The sequence below is a fragment of the Zootoca vivipara genome, chromosome 5 (genome assembly GCF_963506605.1).
Source record: "Zootoca vivipara chromosome 5, rZooViv1.1, whole genome shotgun sequence".
In the NCBI taxonomy this organism is placed as follows: domain Eukaryota; kingdom Metazoa; phylum Chordata; class Lepidosauria; order Squamata; family Lacertidae; genus Zootoca; species Zootoca vivipara.
In genome coordinates this window covers 62,658,426-62,671,982 of record NC_083280.1, presented here as the reverse complement: position 1 = coordinate 62,671,982, position 13,557 = coordinate 62,658,426, and the positions used below count along the sequence as shown (strand labels likewise).

Genomic DNA, 13,557 nt, shown 5'->3' with positions numbered 1-13,557 from the left:
AAGGGATTTTTAGGATTTGAATTCTCTTTGGACAACAGGTTTTCTGCAGTCTCTCATGATCAAAGGCTCAGTCTAAAGATTACCCCAATCAGCAATCAGTGACCACACTAAAGATATTTGATAATGTATTGTACTCTATGCTTAACAATGGGGAGATTGAAATTTATTACAGTTTTCCAGAAAGTAGCACAATGAGATCGATTAAGAAGATTCCAACTGGAATATTTTCCTCATACTTTAATGCTTTTTTCTCTCTCAACAGAGAAAGAAAAGAAAAAGTTTGTGATATATATGGATGGTAGGGCATACTGCCCATTACGGCAGTATACAGAATTATCATACTAAAAACACATTTACTTAGGAATGAGCCCAATGGAATATAGTTAAACTTACTTATATGTTCATAAACATTATGTTTCAATGTCATTAAGAAAGGCGAATCTTTCCACCAATTATCTTTCAAAATGGTTTGTTTTATATTTCCTACCATTAAAATGGTAATTGCCATTTTGGTCCTAGAGATTAAGACATAATAACAGAAAAAGTAGCCTATTTTATTTCACTAACATTAGTTGACATAGATTAGAACCATCTACAGGTGAAACGCTATGTGTCACATAGAAGTCTTCATCACACATAATTATCTGAGAGTTAAACTGGTATCATTCTGTTCTGCCTGGTGAAGTACCGTATTCTGTGTAACCAGAAAGCTTACAATAACAGAAGTTGGTCCCTAAAAGACTGTGACTCTGCTCCAACTCCAGATGATCACATTGTGCATGATTGAATTGGGGCCATGCATTCTCATCTACATCAACTCACTATTGGGGCCTGTTTGTAATATGCACACACCTCTAAACTGGTTCTGAATGCAGATCTCCTTTGACAACAAAGAGGAAATGTGTTTGTTGCTTTATGCTCCTGAAGTTAGGTAAATGCTTGACCTTCTCTGGCACCCATAAAAGCACCTCTTGTTTGCTACAACATAAGTTACTCAGCTTATCATAGTCTGTCTGATTTTTCCTATCCACTTCCTTTTTGTTTCATCTTCTCTGATGTTACTTTATCTCACCTCCCTTCCATTTTCATCCACTTGTCTTCCACAGAATGTCACAAGTTCCTTGTTTGTTTAAGACCACATGTCATCCGTCCTTAAGAGGCAACACAGCTGGATACAGCGCCTTCTGAGAGGGAGAGGCACTTTTTGGCATGTCACATCCTAACTCAAACGACAGAAGAAAAATAAATTCTGAAACCCACTAATTCCAAAATGTATTGATGGGGTCCAGAAGGTGCCATTTGTGCATGCATGGCCAATTCCACAGTCGCCTCAGTTAAGTTTATGATTTCCAAATCATGGCCGTGGATCTCATGAACCTTGTGGTAAAGAATTGGTTCACCATACCAACCTCAGGGAGGTCAATTGTTGAGGCCAATGTGGTGAAGAATGTCTGTATCAACAAGCAGACCTTGAAACTAGATAAAAAAATCCTTCCAGTAGCACCTTAGAGACCAACTAAGTTTGTCATAGGTATGAGCTTTCGTGTGCATGCACACTTCTTCAGAAGTCACCAGACCGTGTATCTGAAGAAGTGTGCATGCACACGAAAGCTCTTACCTATGCCAAACTTAGTTGGTCTCTAAGGTGCTACTGGAAGGATTTTTTTTTTGACTGCATCAGACCAACACGGCTACCTATCTGTAACCTTAGAACAGCTTGCCTGGTGCCTAATAAAACATTTTTGCATCCACTGACAAAACTGACACACTGCAGTTTCCCCATCTTTATTTTCTATCCCAAACAAATACAGTAACAATGATGATGGAAACTCTCTTAGTTAAACTAGGAAAATGTTGGGAGATATGAATAGAATCCTTAGATCCTAGCCGTTCTCCATTGATTCTGGATGTACTCCTTTCTGGGCGCATTCTGCCGATGCTTAGCTAGTCATCTTTTGTTCCCAAATTAATAATATATTAGGTTTTCTAAAACTATCAAGGCAGCAGTCTACACCTATTCCTATGACTTCATCAGCAGTTTTCTCTGCTCCTCCCATTCATTCTGCTTTTCTCCATTGCTTTCTGAATGGGAGCTAAGTGGGCTGTAAATTCTCTCCTGCTAACATCCCTTCTTAATGCCTGTAGTTGTCTCTGGAGTTCAGCAAGAAAGATCTGGAGATATGCCGTGGGGTGAAACAGACAATCATCATCTCCTGCTTTGAAGGCCACCTGAGAACTAAATCACCCTATAACTCTGCAGGGCTTTTAATTCAATGAGTTAGCATTCCATGTCTAGCCCTGGTGTATTTTGGAGTGCAAGCACCCAGTCTGGTTGTCCCAAACTAGGGATGGCTTAACAGCTGTTGGATGCAGACTGGATTAACCAGTTCATGGAGCTCAGGCTCTGTATCTTCCACTCATCTCTCCCCGCTCCCTACATACACTATTTCTTATTGTAATTATTTGTATGTTTTAAACAGATTTTCTATATGTATATAGTTTTAATTCTATTAATGTTTAGTTGTTTTTAATGGTGGTTATTTTCCCTGTGTTTTTAGCCATTCTTGGTTTTTATCTGTAAGCTGCCTAGAGTCCCATCAGGGAAAAAGGCAGGCTATAAATATACAACAACATTTTTCTCCTAAAAGGTAAATGTGGTTTCATGGGATCCAATTCAAATTAGGATCACAGCCCTGCGGATGGGGATGGATAAACTATTACCTCCATGTACCCATTTCCTGGTCTGAATCACTCTGCCAGAGCAGCAACTAGCTTTGCAGAACAACACTTGCCACTGCCAGCAGCTCTTGGAGGAAGATTTGGGCCAGGAAAGTGGTGCAAAAGGAAGGAGTTGAAGTTCCTTCTTTTGTTATGACCCTGATCCAAACTGGGATTTTTCCGTGGCTGCATTTATCCTTCCCCCACCAGAAAAGGGGGGTGGGAAACCAGTTCTCCCAGGTTAATTGTACCCTCTGTCTCCATGTTGCTGTTGTCTCAATATCTTGGGCCTGGAAGGGCCAGTTTCTTTGAACAATGAGAAAATACAGCAAGAAACTTTGATTAGACTTAGAAAAGTGTTTAAGAGCTGGTATGGTCAGAGTGCAAGATCTGGACCAGCAAGACCCCCTTCATATCACTACACAGCTGTGAAACTCACAGGAATGACTTGAAGCAAGTCATCCTCTCTCACAGCCTACCCTACCTTACAGGTTTGTTGTGAAGTTAATGTATGCTGCCGTGAACTGATTGAACACAAATGCATGCTACCTAAAATTCATGTTTTAGTTGCTAGTTAGTTACACTTAGGTCTGTTGCCATATGGTAGCCAGACTTTATTTATCTTGAATATTAGTATTCCAAATGAAGCATCACAGAATGCCATAGTGGTCCGAAACACATCAGATTTTGCCTGTGTGTAAACTCATCCTTCTTGGAAAGCCTGTAAAAATAAACAAGTTCTTAGTATAAAAAAGTGTACAATGTAACTTCAGCAGGCTGTGTGTTGCACAATTTCCAACACTTCATGTCTCAACCTTTTCACATCGATGCCCAATTTGATGTGTACATCACCAGGAAATATACCTTCACAGGTATTTGCTAAGCCCATCACCATTTTACAGCCCCATAGGGAATTAGAAAGCAAAGCTACTCTGTCTGTTTTCTGAATTACAAAACATCAGTGGGAATAGAGCTGGTTAGAATGTTTTTGTTCAGACAACTTTTGATTTTTTAAACTTTCCCAGGCTAGATCTCCTTTATGTCTGGTAAAGTCACATGTCAGGGCTCCCCCGGAGACATCTGAATCTTTCACCAGCAGAAACTCTTTCCCCCTTTTTGCTCTCTCTCAGTAACTGATTCACATAAGGATGAGTAAGGCTAGAGACAAGATGCAATATGAAATGGTACATTCCACCACCCTGGCAATCTGCTATTAGCTTCCAGATGTTCCCATCAGTTATATGTTCATTGTTGCTGAAGGATATGGTAGGATTCAATCTATTTTTGCTCTAATCCAGGCTCAACAGGGAAGGAGAATAAATGAACAAGGGCAACTGAACTGAGTTACATGAATGAACCACGTTTTCCACACGTTTCCTTAAATAGGGTTTCATTAGTGGGTATTCCTCATTAGGAGTACATTTTCATTGAGGTACTCACTAGTTCCCTGGAGTTTATTTCTATCTTATCCTTAAGACAGGGCTGCGATACATTTGGATTTCCCCAAACATTACCAGGATTTCAAAGGCAGAAATGATGTTTGGGGAGAATTTCTGAAATATGGTGCTTTGTCCTGAATCTTGGGGAAGTTAATCGAAAAATTGTATTTTTTGGTGTTTTTGTTAAAAGGGGTTTTAAAGGGTTTTTAAAAACCTTTAAAAACCTCAACAATTTGGGGGGGGTTCATGGTTTTTATTTTTTGGGGTGTCCTGGTTTTTACTTTTTGAAATAGGGCAACCCTACCTTAAGAGCTCAGAGCAGCAAGAATGTAGGGGCTGTACAAATAGACATCTAAGGAGCATTCACAGTAAGCTGCTCTAGATTTTTTTGGGGGGAAACCTGTGCCTCTCAAGTGCATCCAGTCTGGTGCTGGGTAAGGACTAGAATATCACTAGATGTTCACAAGGGGTCCTTTGCAGGGGAAGTCCTGCAGCCTGCTGCTTAAAGTAGCAGACAGGCAGTGGCAGTTAGTGCTCATTGGAGCTGGTGGAAAGTGGAGAGGTCAACAGTGGATGGAGCCAATGCCAGACAGAGCCAACTCATTCTAGTTTTGCCTGCTGACTCCCTATCTTATTGGGCTCCAACTCCCATCAACCACAGCTAGCCTGGATTAAGGCTGAGATAAGAGTTTAAGGGTTCCAATCTTAAACACACAATCAACAGTTGAATTAAGATATGTGAAAAGTCGTTTCAGCATAAGGATTTTGGTTTAGGGATGGGCTCTGATCTCAGATACCTTGCCTTTTATTCAAAGCAACGAGCCAGATCTTGCAGAATCCCAGTGAAGCAAATGAAATTACCCATATTGATGCATAAGGCTTGGCTCAAGTCTTCCTATGCCAAGAAGAGACAGACACCTCATCAGTGTTCCTGTGCCCTTAGGAACAGCCTGCTGTATAGAAATGCAATTGCTGGTTCCCATGCCATGGAAAAGCTGCACAAGCCACATTTCTGTATGCTGTTTAAGGAACAAAGTAGAAAAAGTGGTACTTCACCTATTGCATACTCAAGTTACCCATTAAATATGAATATTCAAGCCAGACACATTGGAATGTCATGTGTTGAGATGAAATCCATAGGTTTGTAAATTAAATTGAAGGGTTGTATCCAATGCTAGTCATACTCAGAGTAGACCTATTGAAATTAATGGGCATGACTAACATAGGTCAATTATCATCAATGGGTCTACTCTTGAGCAGGGGGTCCCAAACTAAGGCCCATGGGATTGGCATGTTTTTACATGAGTAGAATGTGTCCTTTTATTTAAAATGCATCTCTGGGTTATTTGTGGGGCCTGCCTGGTGTTTTTACATGAGTAGAATGTGTCCTTTTATTTAAAATGACTCTCTGGGTTATTTGTGGGGCATAGGAATTTGTTCATTTTCCGCCCTTCAGAATATAGTATGGCCCCCCACAAGGTCTGAGGGACAGTGGACCGGCCCCCTGCTGAAAAAGTTTGCTGACCCCTGCTCTTGAGTATAACTTAGCTGGATATAACCTTATATGTTATGAAAGTTTGAAAATGTGTATTTTTATGGAAGCACACCCAGCTGGAAGTGAAGGGAGTATCAGCTCTGCATTGCTACTTCATAATAATAATAATAATAATAATAATAATAATAATAATAATAATATATTATTTATACCCCGCCCATCTGGCCGGGTTCCCCCAGCCACTCTGGGCGGCTTCCAACAAAACAGAAATTCTAAAATACAGAAATGATGACATGGAGCTCAACTTAATCCAGATCTGGGTTCAATATTTCTCTGGGAATCCAGTGCATGTCAAGAGGCAGCCTAAAAGACACACACACAGAGTTGGAGTTTGAGCCTGCCTAAATGAATCCATTAAAAAAAAAAAGAGGGCTTGCAAAGGGAACCAAATGAAACTTTCAAAACTTTTTTTATTGTGTGGGGAGCATATAAAAATATACACATTGAAATGAAGTAGAAAGATGAAATATCCATAGCTGCCAAGTTATCCCATTTTTAAAGGGATTTTCCCTTATGCTGAATAGGCTTCCTCGCGAGAAAAGGGAAAACTTGGCAGCTATGGGAATATCCTCTTAATACTCATTAACCAATTAATAATTCACTTCTCAACATTTGCACAAATGCTGTAATATTAAATCAGAGCAGATCAAATCAAATACAATCACAGTCCAAATATGTCAGGACTATCTGAAAGATACAAAATGATTAGATTTCTTTTCTATTGGGCCACTCTGTCTAAAGTGCTAACATTAGGAACATAGAAAGCTCCCTTATACAGAGTCAAGACTATTGGTCCACCGAAGTCAGCATTTCCTGCACTGACTGGCAGCAACTCTCCAGGATTTCAGGACTCTCCCAATCCTACCTGAAGTTGCTAGGCACTAAATCCAGGACTTTCTGCATGCAAAACATTTGCTCCGCCACTGAGCTACAGTCCTATTAACCTGAGAATAAGCCCCATTGGACTCGATGGAATTTGCTTCTGAGTAGACATGAATAGGCCTGCCCTGCAAATTACAGAACTAGGTATTTTAAAAATATTTGAAAGGGCATTTATGGAATAAGGCAATTCCACAAATAAAGTGGTCCCAGGCTGTTAAGGGCTCTATATACTAATAGTATATATTTGATTAATTCTGCACATGCATACATCTTTACCAAAATAAATGGTTCCAGTTATTTTCTGTATTTGATATTGCAAAAAAAAAAAGTCCAGTAACCCCCCCTCCCCACCCCAGCTAAAAACATACCTGTTAATGCAGAAAGCATTTTGAATTAGCTTATGGCTTACATCTTATCATAAAGAGCAATATATTGATAAAGTACAATATATTGCACTGCAAACACAGACAACTTTATCAGTGGGTTGTGAATGAACACCAGAATTTTATGGCACATCAATGTTCTCAGGGTCACCCTTACAAAGAAGTAAGTTAATCACAGTGTTTAACATCTCTCTGATGCTATTATTGCACAACTCTCCGAACACCACACTATCAAGCCCTAAATCAAGCATAAGCTGATCTTGCTAAATTGATCACAGGCTCTTGTCTAATTTTATATCAGGCTTCTCCAGATGTTGCTGTTCTGCCCAATGGCATGACCTAAATTTAAGGGGCAGCTTGAAGCTGGTCTGTGTCAAGCCCTCGTTTAAATGTCAAAATCCAGTAAGGTCTTGCTGGATGAATTAAGCTTTTTTTTTTGAACACATTGTAGTTATTTTCACCCCACTTTCCCACCCACCCATTTATATCTCTGTGCAAAATATATTCGAAACCTATGTATCCAGGGATCTCAGTAGCTATAAATATAGTCCTGGAAGAGTAAACTTTAGTGCAAATCCTTCTGTGGGTAAGCAGCATCCCTGAGAATTGACTCAGAGGGGCAGGAAGACAGTTCTAGGGTCTTGGCATCCTATAAAGTAGGGCATGGGCATTGGCCAGAGAGCACCAAGTTGCCCTCCAGCGTTGCTTCTGGGATCCAGAGTCGGAGCTGGCATTGTAGGGAAGGGGATGCCAGAAGAAACAGCTTCCCTCCCAGCGAAAGTCTGCTGGTGTGGAGAGTAAACATAGGACACAGGCCCACTTTGAGGTCCAAAAGGGAGGGGGCTGTAAAATGGCACTGCGTGCAAAGGTTCAGGTCTCATCTCCTGCAACTGGCGCTTCAGTTTCATCCGCCGGTTCTGGAACCAAGTCTTGATCTGTGGACAGGAGAGAGAGAGAGAAGTGGATGAACTAATGGAGGAAACCTTCATTGGTCAACAGAGTATTTCTCCCTCACTCAACCACTTTTATGCTGAAATCATTCTGCTTCTTTAAAATTTCCCAAGCCACCATGCAATTTCCAGATTGTCTTTTTTTTACGTGGTGGTTGCAAGCCTTGAACCACACGCTAAAGGAAAGGCATTATATAAAATGTAGTAAAAATTGTTTAAACTTCACTAGAAGTCAGTCAAGGAAATTCTCTCATGCATGTATCCATACCCACCTGCCTCCCCAAAAGTAGCTAGATTATTTTATTGTCAGTATAATAGCCATTTTATGATTCAGGGTAAGGTTACCAGACTTCCCCATTTCCCGGGAACAGTCCCGGGATTTACAAATCAGTCCCCATACAAAATCCATTGGAGTTTAATAGTGTCCCCGGATTCATTGGGGGGGGAGTTAACCTTAATTTATGTTTGTCAGCTTACCTGCACTTCGGAGAGTTGCATCTTACTGGCCAGTTTGCGTCTCTCTGCGGCGCCCAAGTACCTGTGACGCTTAAAGGAGTTCTCCAGGGTGCTGATCTGCTCAACGCTGAAAGCGGTGCGCAAGCGGCGGCTGTTAGTGCTTCTACTGCCGCTGGCCTCTTCTGGGGTCTGGCCTTCCGAGAGGCTCCCTTCGCCGTCCGAGCTGCCCTCCGTTGCACTCCACGTCCGCTTGGGAGCCTCAGACGCCTCTGGCAGAAAGAAGAGACAAAAGCCAATGGTCAGGGACACGCCCACCGTGGAAATCAATAGCGAGTAGGTTAGGATAAAGGAACACATTCCCCACGTTAGGAGAAATTGATGTTTTATTCCCCCCAAATCCTAGGGCAGTAGGCTGGGCTCAGGTATTTTCGGCTCATTCCTTAGAGACCAACTAAGTTTGCCATATGTATGAGCTTTCGCACACGACTTTTGTTCGACTTTTTTGTTTCGACTACGTCAGACCAACACGGCTACCTACCTGTAACTAATTAAAAAAAGAGCCCCATTGCACTGAAGAGAACTTACTCCCTATATAAGTGTGCATCGGATTTCAATTTTAGCGCCGTTCATTCACAGCACCGGGAAACGCTTCCATTATCCTCTATTTTATTTTGCTCTATCAGTCGTTCTCTTTGAAAACCCCGAACTATTTCACAATAAAAACATCAATAACAACACACACAAGCGACTTTTAGGCCAATGCAGAGAAGACTGAGGTGGGGTGGGGGGGTGGGGAGATCTCCACTTTAAAGACTTGTTAAAAGAGCAAGGACTTCAATAGATGCCGAAAAGATAATAAAAAGAGGCGACCGACTGATGGGAGGCAGTTGCAAAGGGTCTGAACCGCCACGCCAACAGTCGCGATTCCCTTACCCCTGAGGAGCTCGTTGATAAGAGCATGAAACTTTTTAATCTCAAGAGTCGTGGTTGGGCCAAATGACCCTCGTGGTCCCTTCCAACTCAATGATTCTATGATTCGTGCACCTGAGCTCGCCATTTGATGTAAGAGTTTCACCTGGGTGATTAAGTCTTACAGAACTCGGTAGGACTTCCCGCACAAGATCGGGATATATATATTTCAGCCAGGTCTTCCCCGGGTTCCCCCACAAAGTTGGCTTTTAGTTTGACAGATAGGTGTGGAAACACAGGCCACTATTTCACGTGGAAAGAAGGACTCGGATGGGTTTTAAGGAAACGGCTTGCGATCAATGGTTCTCGCAGCTCGGCCTTGTCAAAATAATTGACGGGAAGCAAAGGACCTGATCAGTGGCCGGGAAACCGGAAAATAGTAAGTGGCCTCTACTCCATTCCGTGCTCGATTGTTAGGAAATACAAGCCAGTGTCTCGCTTCCCATTATTAATGCTGAAACCGCCTTTCCAACCTCCTAGGCTTTCGAACCAGCGTCCCCAGAAAACCCCTTCGCGTCCCGACGGGCAATATTCCCCACGTTGGAAGGTCCGGCTAGAGAACATTAGGATTCGCCCTTCCCCAAAGTTGCATTATTTAATCGAAAAAAGCAACAGCAGAGGCACTTGCTTCCGAGGAATTGTGAGTTTAGAAACCTAGAGATCAATGAAAAAGACCTATAAAGACAGTAAGAGCCGTGCTAGATCAGGCCAGCGACCCAGCAAATCCGGCGTCCTGGTCTTAACAGTAGCCAACAAGATGACCATGGGAAGCTCAATGGCGTTCTCCCCACCTCAGTTTCCCAGCAGCTGGTATCAATCAGGACACAAATTGGAAGTAGAGTATAGTGAAGGCAAATTTCCTCCATGAATGGGAGCTTGCTAGAGTACCTGCTGACGTCGAGGAGAAATCCACTTTCTTCTGGAGCGAAGGAAGTTGTTCAGAAGGTGGTTCGTGGCCCATGGGAACGACTTCCCCCCCGACCGGGTTTCGTTCTCTCCCGGCAGGCCGGCAGTTAGACGGAGGCTCTCCCTGTTGGGTCCGGTTGCCGTCGGGGAAGGCCGAAGACGCGGCCGGGCTGACTCTTTCCCTGCTCCGGGCGTGGTTGGTGGCTTGGCTGCTCTGGGAGAGCCACTCCACCGAGAAGGGAGCCTTGGTCATGGCGCGCTTGCCGTCGGGGGTTAGACGAGCCCGGGTCCTGTGCGGGAGCGCTCGAGGAGCCGAAACTTTTGGACACGCAGGCCGCGACGCGCATCTTCCCTTATATGGGGCGCCCCCAAGCAAACAGCGACGGGGGCAAACACGACATCAAAGGCCAGATAAGTACCGGCTCATTATCATCAGGCCTCCCCGACAAAAGAGGTTGTTCGCACATTTCCCAAAGCCCTGGTAGGGTTGGCTCCATCGTGTCTGCCGAGAGATCATTTCATTGGATTGTAAGCGATTTACAGGACTTGTCACATCCTTCATCCGTCTATGCAAATGTTCGTTTACTGCCCGACTCGATTGAAGGAGGCTTCAAAAGGCAACCGGGGAATTTCAATACCCCGCGTTCGGAGCAACGGCCATTTCTTTTTCTTTCTTTTTTGTTCAAATACACATTTCGGAGAAAAAACGGGCCTGGATATCATTTGCCGTCTTCTTCAGACTGGAATGAGGACCCGTTTCAGAGAGTATTTCCTTAAAGAGCTGCCAGGGGCATAAAATGGATGCCAGAGAGGGCAAAGGTGAGCATCGCTGGTTGTTGCTGTTCGATCAGAGTTAAGCGTTTTCCATTCAGTATAGCAGGGCCAGACAAGCTACATTTTTTGCTGGACCCCCAAGATCCAAAAGGCCCTTCCAATGAAATAATCCAGGCAGTTGTTTTGTGTGCAAGGCCTGGAGTTCACAGGCTTTCTAGGAAAACACCACTACCTTGTTCACCCCAAGCTGCTACATAATTTAGAGAAGGCCAGAGAGTGACTTTGTTGCTGTCATTGTTCAACAGTTGGGAATTGGACATCCTGGCTGGTCCACCGCAGATTGCTGAGAGGTCCAGGAGCAGACCTCCAGCTCCTAGACCTCTCAAGCCCTGCAAAACCCCCAGCAATTGCACCAGCCAGGGTTTGAGATTTCTGTACTGTTAGTTATAATTTATTACTGCCCACCTCCCTCCCTTTCCCCTCTCCAAAATAACAATTTTGCCTCTTCAAGGCACTCCATGGCTCTTCTCCCTTCTTGGTGTAGTGTAGTGGAATAGTGGTAGCTGTTGGACTCCATCAGCTCTAGCCAATATGGCCAGTGGTCAGGGATAATTTGAGTCAAATCCCATCAACATGTAGAGTGTACTATGTTGGTGGTCCCTGGGGTTAAAGCGTTGGGCTCCTAGGACTTGGAAGGCCCAGGGTTCAAGGCCCAACTTGGCCACAAAGCTCACTGATCTGGGAGCAGTCACCATAGCTGCCAAGTTTTCCCTTTTCTCGCGAGGAAGCCTATTCAGCATAAGGGAAAATCCCTTAAAAAAAGGGATAACTTGGCAGCTATGGCAGTCACCAACTTTTAGCCTAAATTACTTTGCAGAGTGGTTGTTAAGGGGGAAATGAAAAGGGGGACACCATGCAATCCACATTGAGCTCCTTGGAGGAGAGGTTGGATAGACATCTATAAATAAATGAACAAAATTCTCCCCAACAACCCCTTGATATAAATAAAAAAAATTAATAAATTGTCTAGTAGCACCTTAGAGACCAACTAAGTTTGTTCTGGGTCTAAGCTTTCATGTGCATGCACACTGCTATTCTAAGATCACCCTTTAAGATCCATGGCTGGTTGGTATTTTGAACTCAGGACACTACCATGTTTACTTTCCCAGGCAGTAGTGAAAAGGGCAGGCCATAGTTTGTTTGTTTGTGTGTGTGTGTTCTGATGTGCAGGTATGTGCATATGTTTGTTTTCAACATTATTTCTACAGTGAAATCTAGGGCACTATTTTCAGTGTTTCCTTTTCTGAGCTTTGACGCACGCCATAAGCAACATAATATAGAGACTGAAAATCCTTAAATTGACATTTTGGTTAATTCTCTGCCAACAAGGTTTGGTGTTCAGGAGAAGAGCAGTTTCAAGAGAGACAATGAAAAACATATTCAAGCTTCCCTGAGTGCAATTTAGAAGGAATACAGATTAACATTTACTTTAAAGCCCTAAATGGCCTCGGTCCAGTATACCTGAAGGAACGTCTCCACCCCTATCGTTCTGCCCAGACACTGAGGTCCAGTACCGAGGGCCTTCTGGCGGTTCCCTCACTGCGAGAAGCCAAGTTGCAGGGAACTAGGCAGAGGGCCTTCTCGGTGGTGGCGCCTGCCCTGTGGAACGCCCTCCCATCAGATGTCAAAGAAAAAAACAGCTACCAGATTTTTAGAAGACATCTGAAGGCAGCCCTGTTTAGGGAGGCTTTTGATGTTTAATAGATTATTTTATTTCATTTTTCTGTTGTAAGCCACCCAGAGTGGCTGGGGAAACCCAGCCAGATGTGGGGTATAAATTATTATTATTATTATTATTATTATTATTATTATTATTATTATTATCATTATTATTATTATTATTATGTGATCTGCACACAATCACTCAGTTTCAGCTCTCTGAGTTTATACAGATAGGTCAACTAGTTTGGGTTGAGTTTTCTCACTTTGGAGTTGCTACCGTAGCCATGCCATCCAAACAAGTGCTCAGGAGGGTTTTACTAGTTGTTTTAATGTTTGTCCCATCTCCCTACATTCAAGGGAGCTTTTTGTCACCACACTCTGAATTTTAGTTACACAGAAAATCACTGAGAGCCAGGCATTCTTAAACTTGTAGACTTCAATGGCCTTAAAGCATGTCTCATTCTAGATGAGATTGTGCCTGATTATAATAATAAATAATAAAATGATTCTGTGTGAGATGGTGGTACAGATGTTTAGTAAAACTACCATCTGTAGTAGATCTGAGAAACTTTTCTAAGTTTAGCACCTGAACAGAAATCTCTGAAAACAAGGAGGGGTAGATCTGTATCTGTAGATATGTGATATGTAGTGATTTGCATACGTTATGTAAGCATTCCTTACAATAGCCCTAGAAGATACTATAATCCCTGCAGTGTCGACCAATAGAGGACTGGCTTCATTCAGCCTTTTGTGACCTACTCTCCCCCACTCTAAACGGAATCCTCCTGCTGCATTACACAATT

The 13,557-nt window shown here is 42.9% G+C and overlaps 1 protein-coding gene across 1 annotated transcript; it reads right to left on the bottom strand.

Annotated features, from left to right (window-relative positions):
- Positions 1–7,588: 7,588 nt before the first annotated feature.
- Positions 7,589–10,511, bottom strand: LOC118096573 (homeobox protein pv.1-like). The gene is made up of 3 exons (XM_035138530.1): positions 10,241–10,511; positions 8,405–8,652; positions 7,589–7,912 (listed from the first exon to the last, which is right to left on the bottom strand). Exons 1-3 carry the CDS (start codon positions 10,509–10,511, stop codon positions 7,589–7,591), a joined length of 843 nt encoding a protein of 280 aa, XP_034994421.1.
- Between the last annotated feature and the right edge of the window lie 3,046 nt (positions 10,512–13,557).